Source organism: Somniosus microcephalus, unplaced genomic scaffold (genome assembly GCF_052327205.1).
Source record: "Somniosus microcephalus isolate GS21.2 unplaced genomic scaffold, FLI_Smic_1.0 unresolved_chr1, whole genome shotgun sequence".
In the NCBI taxonomy this organism is placed as follows: Eukaryota; Metazoa; Chordata; class Chondrichthyes; order Squaliformes; family Somniosidae; genus Somniosus; species Somniosus microcephalus.
In genome coordinates this window covers 134175290-134198169 of record NW_028225179.1, presented here as the reverse complement: position 1 = coordinate 134198169, position 22880 = coordinate 134175290, and the positions used below count along the sequence as shown (strand labels likewise).

Sequence of the window (22880 nt, the reverse complement as noted above, 5' to 3'; positions counted from 1 at the left end):
CCCAGTTCGCCCACCTCTCACTTTCAAATTGCCCGGGCCTGAAATATGACCAGAGGTGGCTCCAAACAACAAATCCGGGCCAACATATGGAGCAATATAACGGCACATCCCCTCCAAAACCTTATATTAAATCAATAAACTCTAATAAAAAGCATATCACTGTGTGAAGGATGGTGCAATTAAATATTTTAACAATACCAGGATAATTATACATTCTCTGACATCTTCACATCATCTGCAAAACATTTGGGATCAGAGCAATTATTTCTACACCTTTAGAGCGTGTTTCCCGGCTCCAGACAACATTAAACTGAAGCACGGAGTCAGTCGGTTTGTTTAATGCGGCCCTTCACTGCACAGAAAGCAAATGTGCGGTTTTCCCGCAACAAAAGATTTTTCAGGAAACCTACAAAAATCCTTGGTTGAGAAATATTGTCCAACAGCGACACCTATTGACGGGATCCGGCTGGAGTTTAAAGGAGGAATTTAATTCTCCGAGTATTGCAGCGAACTTGCTCGGGAAATCGCTGAGCCGAAGGTGTTCGGGAGCTCGGGAATATCGAACCTGAAAGCGGGTTGAATCAGGAAGTGCTGAGCGTGAACATGGCTTCCAGGCAGCAGCCCGAGAGTTGGACCGAGGAGGCAACTTGTCCCGTTTGTCGTGAATTCTTCACCGATCCAGTTTCACTGGATTGTGGACACAACTTCTGCCGCTCCTGTATCACACGGTGTTGGGAACAGAAGGAGAGAAACTCCTGCCCGGAATGTAGAGAGGAGTTTCCGGAAAGAAACCTCAAGGTTAATTGGACCTTAGCCAGTCTGGCGGAGAAAGCTCGAAAATTAAACCTGGATCCGAAAGAGAAGGATAATAAACTTCACTGTGAGGAACATCAGGAAGAACTGAAGCTGTTTTGTGAAACTGACAAGAAACTGATCTGTTCCATTTGTAGAGATGCGCCGGAACACAAATCTCACAACTTCCTGCCGATTATAGAAGCTGTTGAAATGTACAAGGTAAAATGGAACAGATTTTATCATAGAGTAATAATCATAGACATAGAGTAATAAAGGCACAGAAGGAGGCCATTCAGTCCATGTCGGCTCTCTGTAGAGCAATCCAGTCAGTCCCATTCCCCCGCTCTATCCCTGTAGCCCTGCAAGTTTATTTCCCTCAAGTGCCTATCCAGTCTCCCCTTGAAAACATCGGGCCAGATATTCCGATCCCTACAGGTTATGTGCTGTGTACTGTAGTGTCCACGTATCAATAACACACGGACTGCAGGAGAACGGTAATAACAGGTGTTTACTGAACAGAGGGTATGCTGGAACTGAAAGTACAGAAGCCTGCTACGGCTTTATAGACAGGTGTGGTCACTGCCGGTACTACAGTATAAAAGCAGTTCTCTCTTAAAGGTACATACACAACAATTGCTCCCCTTTTAGATAAACAGTACATAACATTCATTTAACAATTAAATAATAATTAATTACAATTACAATTTTCTTTGTACTATATACATCAGCTGAAAGTAATCATTTATAAATTCAGTCTTTGAGGAGGCTTCCTGATCCTGTCTGGATAGCGCCTTTCTCGAGTATCCTGTTCTTGCGGCGGAGTCGATTCTGGCTCATTGTCATTGGTTGGTTCGTCAGCTTCCAATACCACTGATTCTGAGGTAGACGCAATCTGTACTTCGGGTTCATCACCAGGTGCGCATGCTTGTGGTATGGGTTTGACTTGTTCCTGTGACTCTAGAATCTGGTCAGCATGGCGTCTCACGATGCTCTCTCCAACGTCCACTGTGTACATTAGTGGTCCCTGCCGTGTGCCTATCGTTCCTGGCTGCCATTTTTCTGTTCGGTAGTCGTGGGCCAAGACTGGTTGCCCTATCTTGAAGCTCCTGGTTGGCTTCTCATTGATGTGCTGGAATTGCTTATTCTCAACATCTCGTCTTATGTTTGGTTTGAGCAAATCCAGGCGACATCTTAACCTTCGGTTAAAGAACATCATGGCAGGAGCTTGGTTGGTGACTGCATGTGTCGCATTCCGGTAAGCAAACAAGAAATTATCCACCTTGTGTTGCAGTGGTATGTTGTCGTTATACATCGCCTTTATTGCTTTTTTAAAGGTTTGAACAAACCTCTCAGCCAATCCATTTGTGGCTGGATGATATGGGGCGGATGTGTAATGCTTTACCCCATTATTCCTCAAAAACCTCCGGAAATCCTCGGACACAAACTGTGGTCCATTGTCGGAGCAAATCTGTTCTGGCAAGCCATTCCTGGCGAAGATGGTCCGTAGGACTGCAATAGTTTTCTCCGTGGTGGTGGAGGACATTTTGATGACCTCTGGCCATTTCGAATGTGCATCCACGGCGATTAAAAACATTGAGTCCATAAATGGACCAGCAAAATCAATGTGTACCCGTTGCCATGGAGATGAGGGCCACTCCCATGGGTGTAGCGGGGTCTATGGTGGAGCGTTTTGGACTTTCTGGCATCCTGTGCATCTCTTGGTCATTTCCTCGATTTCTTTATCGATTCCCGGCCACCACACAAAAGCCCTGGCTAGGCTCTTCATTTTTACCCCTCCCAGATGACCCTCATGAAGCTCATTGAGCACTCTATCTCTCAACTTGGGTGGAATTACCACTCGGGATCCACACATCAAGGTCCCCCGGCACACTGACAGCTGTTCTCTCCTTGGCGAGAATGCTGGCAACAGTGAGTCGCCATGTGCTGGCCATCCCTTCACCGTCAAATCATAGACCCGAGAGAGTGTCGGGTCATTTCGGGTTTCCTTCTCTATACTTGAGTTTGTAACAGGTAGACATTTGACTGTGGTCGAATGGAATATCTCAACAGGGTCCACTGCAGGTGCTTCCTCCACCGTAGGCAGCGGCAGGCGCGACAGCCCATCAGCGTTTCCATGCTGTTTCGTGCCCTTGTACTGTATGTCGTATTGATGTGCCCCTAGAAAAAGGGACCATCTTTGCAGCCGTTGCGCCGTCATCACCGGAACGCCCTTCTTTGGGTTAAAAATGGAGACAAGAGGCTGGTGATCAGTCAGTAAGGTGAATTTCTGCCCGTGCAGATAGTGATTGAACTTCTTCACCCCCCCACACCAGGCTGAGGGCCTCCCTGTCAATCTGGGCGTAGTTACACTCGGCTGAGGTTAACGAGCGTGACGCAAAGGCTATTGGCCTCTCTGAACCGTCAAGGAATTTGTGCGACAGCACCGCTCCAATGCCGTAGGGAGACGCATCACATGCCAACCGAATCGGTAGTGTTGGATTGTAGTGGGCCAATACTTCTTTTGAAGTGATTAAGCATTTACATTTCTGAAAGGCACGCTTACACTCATCACTCCATTTCCATGCTACTCCAGTTTGCAGCAGGGCGTTCAGTGGGTGCAGAATTGTAGACAAATTTGGCAAGAACTTATGGTAGTAGTTCACCAACCCGAGGAATGACCTCAGTTGCGACACATTTTCCGGTGCTGGAGCCTTGACTACTGCCTCAATCTTGTCTGGGGACTTATGTAATCCCTCTTCATCAATCACGTGGCCACAATACGAGATTTGTTTCCTGAAAAACTTGCATTTGGGGCAGTTGGCTCGTAGCCCATATTCTTGTAATCTAGTGAGCACCTGCTCCAGGTTGGCAAGGTGTTCACTGTCATTTCCGCCCGTAACCAGGATGTCGTCCAACTAACACTGGGTCCCCGGGATCCCTTGCAGGACTTGTTCCATTGCCCTCTGCCAAATAGCCGGAGCTGATGCTACCCCGAATACCAGTCGGTTGTACTGGTAAAGACCTTTGTGAGTGTTTATCGTGAGGTATCTTCTAGATGCTTCTTCTACCTCCATTTGTAGATACGCTTGGGCCAGATCAATCTTCGTAAAGCGTTTCCCTCCAGATAGTGAGGCGAAAATATCTTCTATCCACGGAAGTGGATATTGTACTGTGTGAAGGACTGGGTTCACAGTTACCTTAAAGTCCCCACATATGCGAACCTTCTTCGGCTCCCCAGGCGTGCTGCTCAATGATTTCTTCATTACAGGAACGATGGGTGTGGCCCACTCGCTCCAGTCCACCTTGGACAGCACACCCGAACGCTCCAGACTCTCCAGCTCTGCTTCGACGGCTGGGCGGATCGCATACGGTACCGGTCTGGCCTTAAAAAATTTTGGGTTTGTGTTATCTTCAATTTTTATCGTTGCCGTTACGCCTTTTAGAGTCCCAAGTCCTTGCTGGAACACCTCTTTCGCGTCAGTTAGAATGTTTGACAGTCATCCAGGTGTGATGTCGTCATCCTTTTTGTCAGCCACAGTTAGCGCCTGAATGGAATGCCAATCCAATTGTATTTTTCGGATCCATTCACGTCCCAATAATGGTGGTCCTCCATCTTGTAGTATATATAGATACAGTTTCTTTGTTTCCTTGCCGTTGTATTTAACGGGCACCCTTATTTTTCCTCTGGGGTAGACTTTTTGCCCCGTATATGTCTTCAAGACAATGGACGTGTCCTTCAAGGGTATGTGTGAGAATAGCCGCGCGTAGTCTCGTCGATTCATGACTGTTAGGGCTGATCCTGTGTCCAATTCCATCTTTACTTGGGACCCTGCTATCATGAGGGTGACCCAAATGGTTCGGTGATCCTCCTTTGCGATCACGTTGTGTAACTTTAGGCAACTTAGTCTCCTGCTCCCGGAGTCATTATCACTCTTCTGATCTTCTGAACTACTGTCCGTCATCTTTTGTACTTTCTTGTACTTTTCCTTAGTAGTTCTTTTAGTGTTGGTTTTCTTTCCCGACCTGCAGACTCGTGCTATGTGTCCCACTTTTCCACATTGCCCGCATACTTTGTCCTTAACCCAGCAATCCTTCTGGTCATGGGTTGTTCTGCCGCAGCGATAGCACTTTTCTGCTCCATATGCCATTTCATTGGTGCTATATTCTTGCGGTTTCTGTTGTATTTCCGCAGCTCCCCGTGCTGTTGCTTCATAGGATACTGCAACGCTGAAAGCCTTTTCTAGCGTAAGGTCCTTTTCCGAAAGTAGTCGTTTCTGGGTTCCTTCACTCTGCAGCCCGCGGACAAACTTATCCCTTAAGGTATCTGCCAGTCCTGCTCCGAACTGGCAGTGTTTCGATAACTTGCGTAGTTCCGTAAGATAGTCAGCATTACTCTCGTCTTTGTGCTGGTTTCTTTTATGGAACTTGAATCTTTCTGCTATCAGCAGCGGTGTAGGGTTTAGATGTTCCTGTAAGACATTGACAATCTCTTCAAAGCTTTTCTCCATTGGTTTAGCTGGGGTAATTAAATTCCGCAATAGGCCGTACGTTCTCACGCCCATCAAATTCAATAATACCGACGCCTTCTTTTCATCGGCCACCTCATTTGCCTTGCAGTACACTTCAATTCTTTCCACATACGTGGTCCAGTCTTCTATTTTGTTGTCGAAAGCAGTGATGCTGCCACACTTCGGCATCTTGGGTGGTTTAAAATGGCGCCTCCCGCGCTTTTCCTTCTTCCCCAATGGATTAAAATGGCGCCTCCCGCACTTTTCCTTCTTCCCCCTGCTGCCAATGCTGCTCCTAGCGTTCTAACTAGTAATGGCAGCGCCCCATGGCTTTCTGCGCGTCTCTCTTTTGTTAATTAATTTTCTTAGTTTTATTCTTCTTCGACGCTGTCCACTGCGCGTCTCTTTTCCTTCCCCTTTTTTATTTTCTTTAACGCTGCCCGACTCTTGAGCACCGGCCGCGCCCTGTGCGCTCCACCCTCTCTCTTTTTCTTCCCGACGACGCTGCTCGGCCCCCTTGCAGAGCCGCTCGATCGAGCTCTAGCCCGCCGCAGTCCGGGAAGGGTCAGCGCACTACCTGCTACCAGCCTGATTTGCTGGGACACCTTGACTGGAGAACCAAGCCCAGCTCTCCACAGCTTCCCCTGCGATTCTCTGAACTCCGATGGATCACTGGGCGGTTGCCCACGGTCGACGCCCGTTGCTCTGGCTTCGACCTCCAAGAAGCTTCTTTTCAGGGATGGATCCCCGTGAGGTGATGCAGTACTGCAGGTAAGTTTGAACCTGCTCGTCGCCACTGTAGTGTCCGCGTATCAATAACACACGGACTGCAGGAGAACGGTAATAACAGGTGTTTACTGAACAGAGGGTATGCTGGAACTGAAAGTACAGAAGCCTGCTACGGCTTTATATACAGGTGTGGTCACTGCCGGTACTACAGTATAAAAGCAGTTCTCTCTTAAAGGTACATACACAACATGTACGCACCCATAGGGACATCGGAAATGCCGGTTTCCGGTCTGTGAAGAAAGCTCTTGACAGATCGGACACCTGCCCTAGAGAAGGGCCTCTGAGGGTGGATAGTTCCGCTTTCTGGAGATGCTCCACCCGCAGAAAACCCTTAGAATTATTATGCCTGGTAAAAGCAGGTGTAAGGCCCGCTTTTACCAGGATAAGAGTTGAAAAAAGTTTTTTTTTAATTTCCACTCATTTATCATTTTAAAATACATTAAAAAAAGGTAAGTTTATTTTTAGCCCTTAAAAAGCTTTAATTATTTTTTTCATTAAATTTTTGTTTAAAATATTTAATTTATCGTAATTTCAACTAATTTTAAAAAGGTGATGGTGTTTTTAAAATTTATTTGAAGTTTTACAGTGTTTTTGGGGGTGATGTCCATTCACATATTTGACAGGTCTATCTGTCAAGTGTGTGAAGGGAGATTCCCTTCTTTAATTGGCTCCCCATGGCCCACGTGATCCCAGGGACACTGCAAACCGCCTGCGTCCCTGGGATACGTGGGCGCTGCGCACTTGGAGTTGGAGAGGCCCAGGATCGGAACTATACGCACCTCGGGAGCCCTCAGGTAAGTGCGTAGATTTTTCCAGATCAGAGGCCTCCGCACATGGGAAGCCTCCGATCGGAAAATCCGGCCCATCGTGTCTGCGCTTCCACCACTTCCGTCGGCAGCAAGTTCCAGGTCCTCACCACTCGCTGCGTAAAAAAGTTTTTCCTCATATCCCCCTATATCTCTTATCCAAAACCTTAAATCTGTGTCCCCTAGTCCTTGTACCATCAACTAGTGGGAACAGCCTTTCCCCGTCTAGCCTATCCAAACCTGTCATAATCTTGTACACCTCTATCAAATCACCCCACAACCTCCTTTGCTCTAATGAAAACAAATCCAGCTTCTCCAACCTGTCCTTGTAGCTAAGATCCCCCATCCCCAGAACCATTCTGGTAAATCTCCTCTGCACCCTCTCAAGGGCCTTCGCATCCTTCCTAAAGTGTGGTGACGAGAATTGGACACAATACTCCAGTTGTGGCCTAACCAGCGCTTTATAAAGGTTCATCATATCTTCTCTACTTTTGTACTCAATACCTCTACTTATGAAGCCCAAGATCCCATATGCTTTGCTAACCACTCCCTCAATATGTCCTGCCACCTTCAGGGACCTATGCACATTAACTCCCAGGTCCCTCTGTCCCTGCACACTCTTTAAAACTGTGCCATTAGGTGTATATTACCTTTCCCTGTACCTTCTGCCAAAATGCATCACCTCACACTTCTCTGTATTAAATTCCATCTGCCACTTGTCTGCCCACTCTGCTAGCCTTTCTATGTCCTGTTGCAGTCGATTGGTATCATCCTCGCTGTTTGCCACACCCCCAAGTTTGGTGTCATCGGCAAATTTAGAAATTCTACCCTGTATTCCAATATCCAAGTCATTTATATATCTTAAAAAAAGCAGTGGCCCCAGCACTGACCCTTGGGGAACACCACTGTCTACCATCCTCCAGTCTGAAAAACAGCCATTTACCAAAACTCGCTGTTTTCTGTCCTTAAGCCAATTCCTTATCCAAGCTGCCACTGACCCACCTATTCCATGAGCCTCAATTTTGTTAACCAGCCTGCTATGTGCTACTTTGTCAAACGCCTTCCGAAAATCCATGTAGATAACATCCATTGCATTCCCTTCATCAATCCTCTCTGTTAATTCATCAAAAATTTCAATTAGATTAGTCAAAAACGATCTGCCTTTTACAAACCCGTGCTGGCTCTCCTTAATTAGCTTAAACCTCTCCAAGTGCCTGTTAATTTTTTCCTTGATTATTGTTTCTAAAACTTTACCCATCACTGATGTTAAACTGACCGGCCTGTAGTTACTAGGATTGTCCTTACACCCTTTCTTGACGCTCAAGGCCTTCCGCGACCGGTGGGCGCCGCGGGGACTGGAGTGCATCATCACCGCGGCAAATCAAATTTTAATTTAATTTGTTAAGTTTTATTTAAAGTTTTATTAGTTACAGTTGATTTGTTTAAGCACCCAATCAAAAAAAAAGAGTACACCCTTTCTTGAACAATGGTGTTACATTTGCCACTTTCTAATCCTCAGGCACCTCCTCCGCATCTAGGGAAGATTGGAAAATTATGGCTATCTCCTCCCCCAATTCCCTTAGCAACCTGGGATGCAAGTCATCTGGACCAGGTGACCTGTCCACTCTAAGCATCCTGAGCCTTTCTAGTACTTCCTGTCTATCAATTTTCACCTCTTCCATTGCTTCTACCTTTTCCACTTCTACTGATATTTTGTCAGCATCCACCTCCTTAGTAAACACTGATACAAAGTACTCATTGAATATTCTAGCCTTGCCCTGCGCCTCTAAGCTTATATCACCTTCATTGTCTCCAATAGGCCCCACCCCGCCTCTTACTACCCGCTTACTGTTTACATGCCGGTAGAAGATTTTTGGGTTCCCTTTTATGTTAACCGCCATTCTACTCTCATATTCACTCTTTGCCAATCTTATTTACATCCTCACATCCGCTTTCAACTTATTGTATTTGGTCTGGTTCTCCCTTGAAGAATTCACCTGACATGCATCATACACCCTCTTTTTTTGTTTCATCATCTTCTCTATCCCCCTTGTCATCCCAGGAGCCTTGCTTTGGTTCCCTTACCCTTCCCTCTTGTTGGAATGTATCTAGCTTGTACTTGGAACATCTCCTCCTTAAAGATCACCCACTGATCCTTTACAGTTTTTCCTGTCAGTCTTTGGTTCCATTTTACCCTGGCTAGATCCTTTCACATCCATTGAAGTTAGCCCTATTCCAGCTTAGAAGTTCCATTCTAGATTGTTCCTTGCTCCTCTCCATTGCTAATCTAAATCTTATGATGCAAAGGTCAGTTGAACCCAAGTGTTCTCCCAGTGACACTTGGTCGACCTGGCCCACCTCATTCCCCAGCACCAGATCCAGCAATGCCACCTTCCTAGTTGGGCCAAGAACATATTGGTCAAGGAAATGCTCCTGAACATATTTCAGAAATTCCTCCCCATCCTTTCCCTTTACCCTAGCATTATCCCAATCGATATTTGGGTAATTAAAGTACACCAATATCACCACTCTATAGCTTTTGCATATCTCTGTGATTTCCCTGCGGATTTGCTCCTCTACCTCCCTCTCACTATTTGGAGGCCTATAGAATACCCCCAATAGCGTGATCATACCCTTTTTGCTCCTCAACTCTAACCAAATGAATTCTGTCCTTGTCCCCTCAAGAACATCCTTCCGTTCCAACACTACAAAGTCTTCCTTTATCAGCACTGCCACCCCGCCTCCCTTATTTCCTTCCCTATCTTTTCTGAACACCTTGTACCCTTGAATATTAAGTGCCCAGTCCTCACCGTTTTTAAGCCACGTTCCCGTTATTTTCACAACATCATATTGCCACACAGCTAATTGCGCTTGTAGCTCACCAACCTTATTCACCACACTTTGTGCGTTTATGTACATGCATTCTAAACCCAGTTTTGAATTTTTCGTAGTCTTTCTTAGTCTGCTCCTATCTAATATACCTAGTATATAGTACTACCGCCTCTAGTACTATCTTCTCTAGTACCATCCAACACACTCACTCTTTTATGCACCTTTTTCCTCTTTGCTACTCCTATATGCTGGTGCCCATCCCCCTGCCAAGCTAGTTTAAACCCTCCCAACAGCACTAACAAACTTCCCCGCGAGAATATTGGTCCCGGCTCTGTTGAGGTGTAACCCAACCGGCCTGTACAGGTCCCACCTGCCCCAGGAATGGTCCCAATGCCTCAGGAATCTAAAGCCCACCCTCCTGCACCATCTCTCCAGCCACGCATTCATCTGCTCTATGCTCCTATTCCTGTACTCACTAGCACATGGCACCGGGAGAAATCCGGAGATTACTACCTTTGAGGTCCTGCTTTTTAATCTCTCTCCTAGTTCCCTAAACCCTGCCTGCAGGACCTCATCAATCTTTCTGCCTATGTCGTTGGTACCAATGTGGACAATGACCTCTGGCTGTTCACCCTCCCTCCTCAGAGTTTCCTGCAGCCGCTCAGTGACATCCTTGACCCTGGCACCAGGGAGGCAACGTACCATCCTGGAGTAACGTCTATGGCTGCAGAAACGCCTGTCTGCTCCCCTAACTATAAAATCCCCTACCACTGTTGCTCTTCCACTCTTTTTCCTTCCCCCCCTGTGCAGCTGAGCCATCCGTGGTGCCATGGACTGGACTCTGGCTGCACTCTCCAGAGGAACCATCGCCCTCACCAATACTCAGAACAGAATATTGGTTGGAGAGCACGATGCACTCCGGGGACTCCTGCACTACTTGCCTTGTCCTCCTCTTCTGTCGGGCGGTCACCCATTCCCTCTCTGACTGCATACTCTTAAGCTGCGGGGTGACCACCTCTAGAAATGTGCTATCCACGTAACTCTACATAACATAAGACGTAGGAGCAGGAGTAGGTCATTCGGCCCCTCGAGCCTGCTCCGCCATTCAATAAGATCATGGCTGATCTGATCTTGGCCTCAACTCCACTTCCCTGACTGCTCCCCATAACCTTTGACTCCCTCGTACGACAGCAAAATACTGCAGATGCTGGAAATCTGAAATAACAACAGAAAATGCTGGAAAAACTCAGCAGGCCAGGCAACATCCGTGGAGAGAAATTAGAGTCGACGTTTCGGGTGAACCCTTTTTCAAAACCCTTGACTCCCTTATTGTTCAAAAATCTGTCTCTCTCCGCCTTGAATATATTCAATGGCCCAGCCTCCACAGCTCTCTGGGGAAGAGAATTTCAAAGATTCACGACCCTCTGAGAGAAGAAATTCCTCCTCATTTCCGATTTAAAAGGGTGCCCTCTTAATCTGAAATTATGCCCCCTAGTTCTAGATTCCCCCACGAGGGGAAACATCCTCTCTGCATCAACCCTGTCAAGCCCCTTCAGAATCTTAATATGTTTCAATAAGATCCCCTCTCATTCTTCTAAACTCCAATGAGTATAGGCCCAACCTTTCTTCATACGTCAACCCCTTCATCTCAGGAATCAACTGAGTGAACCTTCTCTGAGCTGCCTCCAATGCAAGTATATCCTTCCTTAAATAAGGAGACCAAAACTGTACGCAGTACTCCAGGTGTGGTCTCACCAACGCCCTGTACAGTTGTAACAGGACTTCCCTACTTTTATACTCCATTCCCTTTGCAATAAAGGCCAATATTCCATTTGCCTTCCTAATTACTTGCTCTACCTGCATGCTAACTTTTTGTGATTCATGTACAAGGACCCCCAGATCCCTCTGTACCTCAGCATTTTGTAATCTCTCTCCACATAAATAATAATTTGCTTTTTATTTTTCCTGCCAACGTGGATAACCTTGTATTTTCCCACATTAAACTCCATCTGCCAGATTTTTGCCCACTCACTTAGCCTGTCTATATCCCTTTGGAGATTCTTTGCGTCCTCCACACAATTTGCTTCCCCACCTATCTTTGTATCATCAGCAAATTTGGCTACATTACACTCGGTCCCTTCATCCAAGTCATTACTATAGATTGGAAATAGTTGAGGCCCCAGCACTGATCCCTGCGGCACCCCACTATTTACAGTTTGCCAACCTGAAAATGATCCATTTGCCCCGACTCTCTGTTTTTTGTTAGTTAGCCAATCCTCTATCCATGCTAATATATTACCCCCAACCCCGTGAGCTCTTATCTTCTGCAGTATCCTTTTATGTGGCATCTTATCGAATGCCTTCTGGAAATCCAAATACACAACATCTACTGGTTCCCCTTTATCCACCCTGCTCGGTACATCCTCAAAGAACTCCAGCTAATTTGTCAAACATGATTTCCCTTTCATAAAACCATGCTGACTCTGCTTGACTATATTATGATTTTCTAAATGTCCTGCTTCCACTTCCTTAATGATGGACTCCAGCATTTTCCCAAGGACAGATGTTAGGCTAACTGGTCGACAGTTGCCTGCTTTCTGTCTCCCTCCTTTCTTAAACAGGGGCGTTACATTTGCGGTTTTCCAGTCTGCTGGGACCTCTCCATAATCCAGGGAATTTTGGTAGATTACAACCAATGCTTCCACTATCTCTGCAGCCACCTCTTTTAAGACTCTAGGATGCAGGCCATCGGGTCCAGGGGACTTGTCCACCTTTAGTCCCATTAGTTTGCCTAGTACTTTCTCTCTAGTGATAGTGATTGTTTTAAGTTCCCCCCTCAGCCCAATAGCCCCTTGATTATCCATTATTGGGATGCTTTTAGTGTCTTCTGCCATGAAGACCGATAGAAAATATTTCACAGAATCATAGAAAGTTACAGCACGGAAGGGGGCCATTTTGGACCATCGTGTCCGCGCCGGCCAACAAAGAGCTATCCAGCCTAATCCCACTTCCCAGCTCTTGCTCCGTAGCCCTGCAGGCTACAGCATCCCAAGTGCACATCCAAGTACTTTTTAAATGTGGGGTTAGGGTTCCTGCCTCTACCACCCTTTCAGGCAGTGAGTTCCAGACCCCCACAACCCTCTGGGTGAAGAAATTTCCCCTCAAATCCCCTCTAAACCTTCCACCAAGTACTTTAAATCTGTGCCCCCTGGGTTTTTACCCCTCTGCTAAGGGAAATGGGTCCTTTTTATCCACTTTATCTATGCCCCTCATAATTTTATACAGCTCAATAAGGTCTCCCCTCGGCTTCCTCTGTTTCAAGGAAAACAGACCCAGCCTATCCAGTCTTTCCTCATAGCTAAGATTCTCTACTCCCAGCAACATCCTTGTAAATCTCTAGTGCAATCACATCTTTCCTGTAATGTGGTGACCAGAACTGCACGCAGTACTCTAGCTGAGGCCTAACTAGTGTTTTATACATTTGAAGCATAACCCCCCTGCTCTTGTATTCTATGCCACGGCTAATAAAGGCAAGCATTCCGTATGCCTTCTTAACCATCTTATCTACCTGGCCTGCTACCTTCAGGGATCTGTGAACATGCACTCCAAGGTTCCTTTGTTCCTCTATGCTACTCAGTGTCCTACCATTTAATGTGTATTTCTTTTCCTTGTTAGCCCTCCCCAAATGCATTACCTCACACTTCTCCAGATTGAATTCCATTTGCCACTGTTTTGCCCACCTGACCAATTTATTGATATCTTCCTGCAGTCTACAGCTTCCTTCTACAGTGTCAACCACACAGCCGGTTTTAGTATCATCTGCAAACTTCTTAATCATACCCCCTATATTCAAGTCTAGATCATTGATATGTACCACAAAAAGCAAGGGACCTAGTACTGAGCCCTGCAGAACCCCACTGGAAACAGCCTTCCAGTCACAAAAACACCCATCAACCATTACCCTCTGCTTCCTGTCTCCGAGCCAGTTTTGAATCTAACTTGACACTTTGTCCTGGATCCCATGGGCTTTTAACTTCATGACCAGTCTGCCATGTGGAACCTTATCAAAAGCCTTGCTAAATTCCATATACACTACATGAAACGCACTACTCTCATCTAGGGGCAGTTGCGAGGTGAGGCCCGATCAGAGCATCGGACCTGTGAAGGGGCAGTGACCGGCGGCAGTTAAAAGCGGCGGCAGATTCAAACCGGCGGCAGCTGCGAGGTGAGGCCCGAACAGAGCATCGGACCTGTGAAGGGGCAGTGACCGGCGGCAGTTAAAAGCGGCGGCAGATTCAAATCGGCGGCAGTGCGAGGTGAGGCCCGATCAGAGCATCGGACCTGTGAAGGGGCAGTGACCGGCGGCAGTGCGAGGTGAGGCCCGATCAGAGCATCGGACCTGTGAAGGGGCAGTGACCGGCGGCAGTGCGAGGTGAGGCCCGATCAGAGCATCGGACCTGTGAAGGGGCAGTGACCGGCGGCAGTGCGAGGTGAGGCCCGATCAGAGCATCGGACCTGTGAAGGGGCAGTGACCGGTGGCAGTGCGAGGTGAGGCCCGATCAAATCAACAGCAGAGGAGAGAGGTAAAAAGTAATCAGAGTGTGACGTCACCAGGGAGCAGGTAAGTGATTGGTTGGTGAGTATTTCTCTTTTTTAAACTTTAACTCTGTAGTTTATAGTTACTAGGGTCTTTTCTGGTGTAGCAGGGACTGTTGGTAGACTATACAAGCGCCTTAGAGATATTTTTAATTGGTGGTAGTAAATTAATTTAAATTAAGTAAAGGGAAGGTCATGCCAGGTGAGCCCAGCCCCGTGATATGCTCCTCTTGCTCTATGTGGGAATTCAGGGACCCCGGTGCCCCTGATGACCACGTGTGCCAGAGATGCATCCATCTGCAGCTACTAGCAGACCGCATTGAGGCGCTGGAGCTGCGGGTGGATGGGTTGTTGAGCATTCACGATGCTGAGAGGGTCGTGGATAGCACGTTTAGTGAGTTGGTCACACCGCAGGGAAGGGCTGCACAGGAAGACAGGAAATGGGTGACCACCAGGCGGAGCAATAGAAGCAGGCAGGTAGTGCAGGAGACCCCTGTGACCATTCCCCTCTCAAACAAGTATACCGCTTTGGATACTGTTGGGGGGGATGACTCACCAGGGGAAGGCAGCAGCAGCCAACTTGCTGGCACTGGGGGTGCTCCTGCTGCCCAGGAAGGGGGGAAAAAGAGTGGGAGAGCAATAGTGGTAGGGGATTCTATAGTAAGGGGAACAGATAGGCGTTTCTGTGGCCGTAGACGTGAATCCAGGATGGTTTGTTGCCTCCCTGGTGCCAGGGTCAAGGATATCACTGAGCGGCTGCAGGGCATTCTGGAGGGGGAGGGTGAACAGCCAGAGGTCGTGGTCCACATTGGTACCAACGACATAGGTAAAAAGAGGGATGAGGTCCTGCAGCAAGAATTTAAGGAGCTAGGTGAAGGATTAAAGAGCAGGACCTCAAAGGTTGTAATCTCTGGATTACTCCCCGTGCCACGTGCTAGTGGGTATAGGAATAGGAAGATAGAACAGATGAATGCGTGGCTAAAGGGATGGTGCAGGGGGGAGGGCTTTAGTTTCCTGGATCACTGGGTCTGCTTCTGGGAAAGGTGGGACTTGTACAAGTCGGACGGTTTACACCTGAACCAGAGGGGAACCAATATCCTTGCGGGGAGGTTTGCTAGCACTGCTGGGGGGGGTTTAAACTAACTTGGCAGGGGGATGGGGTACAGAGTGGAGCTATAGTAGGGGGTGATTTACAGCCAAATACAGAGGAAAAAACAAGTCAGCTGGGAAGGCAGAGCAAATATGTGAAGGCAAAAGGGAATATGGCAGGGCTGGAAGGCATTTATTTTAATGCAAGGAGTCTTGCAAATAAGGTGGATGAACTGAAGTTGTTGTTGAACACATGGGAGTACGATATTGTTGCTATCACGGAGACATGATTGAGGGAGGGTCAGGACTGGCAGCTCAATATTCCGGGGTATAGAATCTTCAGGCGAGACAGAGGGGGGTGTAAAAGGGGAGGGGGTGTTGCAATATTAATTAAGGAGTCAATTACTGCTGTAAGGAGGGACGATATATTAGCGGGTTCCTCTAATGAGGCCATATGGGTAGAACTTAAAAACAAAAAGGGGGCAAGCACTTTGCTGGGAGTGTACTATAGGCCCCCAAACAGTCAGGGGGAGATAGAGGAACAGATATGTAGGCAAATCTCAGAGAAGTGCGAAAATAATAGGGTAATAATAGTGGGGGATTTCAACTTCCCCAATATAAATTGGGATAGTCAGAGTGTGAAAGGCTTAGAGGGTGCAGAATTCTTAAAGTGCATCCAGGAGAGCTTTTTGAGCCAACATGTAGAAAGTCCTACAAGAGAGGGGGCGGTACTGTACCTAATTCTGGGGAATGTAGCCGGGCAAGTGGTGGAAGTATCAGTAGGAGAGCATTTTGGCGACAGTGACCATAATTCGGTGAGATTTAAGGTGGTCATGGAAAAAGACAAAGACGGCCCGGAAATAAGGGTTCTAAATTGGGGGAAGGCCGATTTTAATATGATAAGGCAGGATCTGGCCAAAGTGGACTGGGAGCAGCTACTTATAGGAAAATCCACATCAAAACAGTGGGAGACTTTCAGAAGGGAAATAGAGAGAGTACAGCGCCAACATGTTCCTGTAAAGGTCAAGGGTGGGACCAACAAGCAAAGGGAACCTTGGATGACAAGGGATATACAAAAATGCATTAGAAATAAAAGGGGGGCTTTTGGCAGTTACAAAAGACTAAAGACGGAAGAAGCCCTAGAGGAGTATAAAAAGTGCAGGGGCATACTTAAAAAAGAAATTAGGAGGGCGAGGAGGGGCCATGAAATAACACTGGCGAGCAAAATAAAGGAAAATCCTAAGATGTTTTATAAGTATATTAAGGGCAAGAGGATAACCAGGGAAAGGGTAGGGCCCATTAGGGACCAAAGTGGCAATCTGTGTGTAGGACCAGATGATGTAGGCGGGGTTTTAAATGAATTTTTTGCATCTGTGTTCACTATGGAGAAAGACGATGCAGACATAGAAATCGGGCAAGGGGACTGTGACATACTTGAACATATTAGCATCGAGAGGGAGGAGGTGCTAGCGGTTTTAGCAGGCCAAAAAGTGGATAAATCCCCAGGCCCGGACGAGATGTATCCCAGGCTGCTGTGGGAGGCAAAGGAGGAGATTGCAGGGGCTCTGACACAAATTTTCAGAACCTCTCTGGCCACAGGGGATGTACCAGAGGACTGGAGAACAGCTAATGTAGTACCATTATACAAGAAGGGTAGCAGGGATAAACCAGGCAATTACAGGCCAGTGAGCCTAACATCTGTGGTAGGGAAATTATTGGAAAAAATTCTGAGGGACAAAATTAGTCTCCACTTGGAGAGGCAAGGATTAATCGGGGATAGTCAGCATGGCTGTGTCAAGGGTAAATCATGTCTGACAAATCTGATTGAATTTTTCGAGGGGGTGACTAGGGGGGTGGATGAGGGAAATGCTGTGGATGTGGTTTACATGGACTTCAGTAAAGCCTTTGACAAAGTCCCGCATAGGAGACTGGTCAAGAAGGTAAGAGCCCATGGGATCCAGGGTGCCTTGGCGCGTTGGATCCGAAACTGGCTGAGTGGCAGGAGGCAGAGGGTGATGGTCGAAGGTTGCTTTTGTGACTGGAAGTCTGTGTCCAGTGGGGTACCTCAGGGATCGGTGCTGGGTCCCTTGTTGTTTGTGATCTACATAAATGATTTGGATGAGAATGTAAAAGGTATGATCAGTAAGTTCGCAGATGACACGAAAATTGGTGGGGTGGTCAATTGTGAGGAGGAAAGCCTCAGGCTACAGGACGATATAAACGGGTTGGTCAGATGGGCGGAAAAGTGGCAAATGGAATTTAACCCTGAAAAGTGCGAGGTGATGCATTTTGGACGGACAAATAAGGCAAGGGAATACACAATGAGTGGTAGGACCCTAGGAAGTACAGAGGGTCAGAGGGACCTTGGTGTACATGTACATAGATCCCTGAAGGCAGCGGAACAGGTAGATAAGGTGGTTAAAAAGGCATATGGGATACTTGCCTTCATTAGCCGAGGCATAGAATATAAGAGCAGGGAGGTTATGATGGAGCTGTACAAAACGCTGGTGAGGCCACAGCTGGAGTACTGTGTGCAGTTCTGGTCGCCTCACTATAGGAAGGATGTGATTGCTTTGGAGAGGGTGCAGAGAAGATTCACCAGGATGTTACCTGGGATGGAGCGCCTCAGCTATGAAGAAAGACTAAACAGGCTGCGGTTGTTTTTCCTTGGAGCAAAGAAGGCTGAGGGGGGACCTGATTGAGGTATACAAAATGATGAGGGGCATAGATAGGGTAGACAAAGTGGAACTTTTCCCCTTAGTAGGGGGGTCAATAACAAGGGGGCATAGATTCAGGGTAAGGGGCAGGAGATTTAGAGGGGATTTGAGGAGGAACTTTTTCACCCAGAGAGTGGTTGGAATGTGGAACTCAATGCCCAAAAGGGTGGTAGAGGCAGGAACCCTCACAACATTCAAGAAGCATTTGGATGAGCACTTGGAATGCCAATGCATACAAGGCTATGGACCAAATGCTGGAAAATGGGATTAGACTGGACAGGGATGGATGGGCGGCGCAGACACGATGGGCCGAAGGGCCTCTTTCTGTGCTGTAAAACTCTATGACTCTATGACTCTACCGTCCTTGTTACCTCCTCAAAAAATTCAATCAAGTTTGTCAGACACGACCTTCCCTGAACAAATCCGTGCTGACTATCCTTGATTAATCTGTGTCTTTCTAAATGAAGATTTATCCTGTCCTTCAGAATTCTTTCCAATAATTTTCCCACCACCGAGGTTAGGCTGACTGGCCTGTAATTACTCGGCCTATCCTTTTCTCCCTTTTTAAACAAGGGTACCACATTAGCAGACCTCCAGTCCTCCGGCACCACACCTGAAGTCAGAGAGGATTGAAAAATGATGGTCAGGGCCTCTGCTATTTCCTCTTTTGCTTCGCTTAACAGCCTGGGATACATTTCATCCGGGCCTGGGGATTTATCCACTTTTAAAGCTGCTAAACCCCTTAATACTTCCTCTCTCACTATGTTTATTTCATCTAATATTTCGCACTTCTCCTCCCCGATAGCAATGTCTGCTTCGCCCCTCTCCTTTGTGAAAACAGGCACAAAGTGTTCATTAGGAACCCTACCGACGTCTCCCGCCTCCACACACAGATTACCCTCATGATCTCTAATAGGTCCTACCCTTTCTTTAGTTATCCTCTTACTCTTAATATATTTATTAAACATCTTTGAATTTTCCTTGATTTTACTTGCCCAGAATTTTTCATGCTCTCTATTTGCTTTCCTAATATCCTTTTTAATTGCAGTCCTGCACTTTCTGTACTCCTCCAAAGATTCTGGAGTATTTAGCCCTCGGTATCTGTTATACACCTCCCTTTTTCCCTCCATCCTACCCTGTATGTCCCCAGACATCCAGTGGGCTCTAGATTTGTTAGTCCCACCTTTTTTCTTTAGGTCACATATTTGGTCTGAACCCTCCAGATCTCCTCCTTGAATGCCTCCCACTGCTCTGACCCTGATTTACCTTCAAGTAGCTGTTTCCAGTCCACTATGGCTAAATCCTCTCTAACCTTAGCAAAATTTGCTTTTCCCCAATTTAGAATTTTTATTCCCGGTCTATCCTTGTACTTTTCCATAACTACCTTAAATCTAACAGAATTATAGTCACTAGCACCAAAATGTTCCCCCACTGATACACCTTCTACCTGCCCAGCTTCATTCCCTAAAACTAAGTCCAGAACCTCCCCCTCCCTTGTTGGCCTTGCTACGTACTGGCTAAAAAAGTTCTCCTGGAAGCATTTTATAAATTCCGCACCCTCTATACCCTTCACACTAATTTTATCCCAGTTAATATTGAGGTAGTTGAAATCCCCTACTATAACTGCCCTATAGTTTTTGCACTTCTCAGAAATTTGTCTACATATTTGTTCTTCTATCTCCCTCTCACTGTAGTACACCCCCAGCAGTGTGATCGCCCCTTTTTGTTTTTCACTTCGACCCTTATGGCCTCGTTTGATGATCCCTGCAACATATCATCCCTCCTCACAGCTGTAATAGTTTCTTTAATCAATACCGCGAACCCCCCTCCCTTTTTACCTCCCTCTCTATCCCATCTGAAAATCCTGTAACCAGGAATGTTGAGCTGCCATACCTGCCCCTCTTTCAGCCACGTCTCTGTAATAGCCATATCATAGTCCCAAGTATCTACCTGTGCCCTCAGCTCATTTGCCTTGTTCGCTATACTCCTTGCATTGAAGTATATACCATTTAGTATGGGCAAACCTCCTTGTTGACTACTATCTAGCCCTTGATTCCTCTGTCCTTCCAATTTACTTTCTACATTTTTGTTTTCCAATTCCAGTTTTTCTTCCCTCCCTATTGACTCTATACTTAGGTTCCCATCCGCCTGCCAAGCTACTTTAAACCCTCCCCAACAGCACTAGCAAACTCTTCCTCAAGGATATTGGTCCCGTTCCCATTGAGGTACAACCCGTCTGGCTTGTAGAAGTCCCACCTCCCCCAGAAATGGTTCCAATTCCTCAGGAATCTAAAGCCCTCCCTCCTACACCATCTCTGCAACCACACACTCATCTGCTCTATCTTCCTATTTCTGTACTCACTAGCACATGGCACTGGTAGTAATCCAGTGATTACTACCTTTGAGGTCCTGCTTTTTAACCTCTTTCCTAGCTCCCTAAACTCTGCCTGCAGGACCTCACCCCTCTTCCTACCTATGTTGTTGGTACCGATATGGACCACGACCTCTGGCTGTTCACCCTGCCCCCTCAGAATGCCCTGAAGCCGTTCAGTGACATCCTTGACCCTGGAACCAAGGAGGCAACATACCGTCCTGCAGTCACGTCTGTGGCCGCAGAAACACCTGTCTGTTCCCCTAACTATTTAATCCCCCATCATTATTGCTCTCCCTCTCCTCTTCCCCCACCCCTCTCCCCCGACCTGTGCAGCTGAGCCTTCCATGGTGCTGTGGACTTGGCTCTGGCTGCACTCCCCAGAGGAACCATTATCCTCACCAGTACTCAGCACTGAATACTGGTTGGTGAGCAAGATGGGCTATGGGGACTCCTGCACTACCTGCCACTGGTTGGTGAGCAAGATGGGCTATGGGGACTCCTGCACTACCTGCCTGGTCCTCCTCTTCTGTCTGATGGTCACCCATTCCCTCTCTGCCTGCACCCTCTTAAGCTGTGGGGTGACTACCTCCTGAAACGTGCTATCCACGTAGCTCTCAGCCTCGCGGATGCACAGCAGTGACTGCAGCTGCCGCTCAAGCTCCGTTACCCGGTGCTCGAGCTGCTGTAGCTGGTGACACTTCCCGAACATGTGGTCGTCCAGACCACGGGAGGTGTCCAGGACTTCCCATATGGCACAGGATGTGCATTCCATGGGTTTGAGCAGCCCTGCCATACCTCTAATTAACAGACTATTTACTAACCTAGCTGGAACAAACTTAAAAACTTTAAGAAAGCCAAGTAAAAACACTTACCAGATACTCACCAATCAGCTCCCTCTTTTTGTACATTTAGTTTTTAATCCCGGCTCTTAATTTAAACCAATGCCCAAGGTAAAGAGATTAATACTGACCTACCAATCACTTCCCTGCTTCCCTGTGACATCACTCCTTGTTTTTGTTGTCAGGTCCACTGCCTCCACTCTCGGGCCTCGCTCTGCTGCGCTCTTTATATCCTCAGACTCCAGTCTCGCTCTCTCTCAGGTCCGCTGCCTCCGCTCTCGGGCCTCGCTCTGCCGCGCTCTTTATATCCTCAGACTCCAGTCTCGCTCTCTCTCAGGTCCGCTGCCTCCGCTCTCGGGCCTCGCTCTGCCGCGCTCTTTATATCCTCAGACTCCAGTCTCGCTCTCTCTCAGGTCCGCTGCCTCTGCTCTCGGGCCTCGCTCTGCCGCACTCTTTATATCCTCAGGCCCCACTCTCGCTCTCTCTCAGATCCACTGCCTCCGCTCTCGGGCCTCGCTCTGCCGCGCTCTTTATATCCTCAGACTCCACTCTCGCTCTCTCTCAGGTCCGCTGCCTCCACTCTCGGGCCTCGCTCTGCCGCGCTCTTTATATCCTCAGTCTCCACTCTCGCTCTTTCTCAGGTCCGCTGCCTCCACTCTCGGGCCTCGCTCTGCCGTGCTCTTTATATCCTCAGTCTCCAGTCTCGCTCTCTCTCAGATCCACTGCCTCCGCTCTCGGGCCTCGCTCTGCCGTGCTCTTTATATCCTCAGACTCCACTCTCGCTCTCTCTCAGGTCCGCTGCCTCCACTCTCGGGCCTCGCTCTGCCGCGCTCTTTATATCCTCAGACTCCACTCTCGCTCTCTCTCAGGTCCGCTGCCTCCACTCTCGGGCCTCGCTCTGCCGCGCTCTTTATATCCTCAGACTCCACTCTCGCTCCCTCTCAGATCCGCTGCCTCCGCTCTCGGGCCTCGCTCTGCCGCGCTCTTTATATCCTCAGACTCCACTCTCGCTCTCTCTCAGGTCCGCTGCCTCCACTCTCGGGCCTCGCTCTGCCGCGCTCTTTATATCCTCAGACTCCGCTCTCGCTCTCTCTCAGGTCCACTGCCTCCACTCTCGGGCCTCGCTCTGCCGCGCTCTTTATATCCTCAGACTCCAGTCTCGCTCCCTCTCAGGTCCACTGCCTCCGCTCTCGGGCCTCGCTATGCCGCGCTCTTTATATCCTCAGTCTCCACTCTCGCTCTCTCTCAGATCCACTGCCTCCACTCTCGGGCCTCGCTCTGCCGCGCTCTTTATATCCTCAGACTCTGCTCTCGCTCTCTCTCAGGTCCACTGCCTCCACTCTCGGGCCTCGCTCTGCCGCGCTCTTTATATCCTCAGACTCCAGTCTCGCTCCCTCTCAGGTCCACTGCCTCCGCTCTCGGGCCTCGCTCTGCCGCGCTCTTTATATCCTCAGACTCTGCTCTCGCTCTCTCTCAGGTCCACTGCCTCCGCTCTCGGGCCTCGCTCTGCCGCGCTCTTTATATCCTCAGACTCT

The 22880-nt window shown here is 47.9% G+C and overlaps 1 protein-coding gene across 3 annotated transcripts in view; it reads left to right on the top strand.

Moving 5' to 3' along the window:
• Nucleotides 1–205: 205 nt before the first annotated feature.
• The window catches only part of LOC147095897 (nuclear factor 7, brain-like), an 85466-nt gene continuing 62791 nt past the window's right edge, over nt 206–22880 (top strand). For 2 of the 3 annotated variants that reach the window (XR_015074835.1, XM_085974891.1), the window contains exon 1: nt 498–1014. Coding sequence is in view for 2 of the 3 variants with exons in the window: in XM_085974891.1 (XP_085831017.1) it covers nt 604–1014 (411 nt within the window). In the remaining variant the exon portion in view is untranslated. Of the gene's footprint in view, nt 469–497; nt 1015–22880 lie in introns of those variants that run through there. The other variant, XM_085974892.1, reaches the window with a different exon arrangement.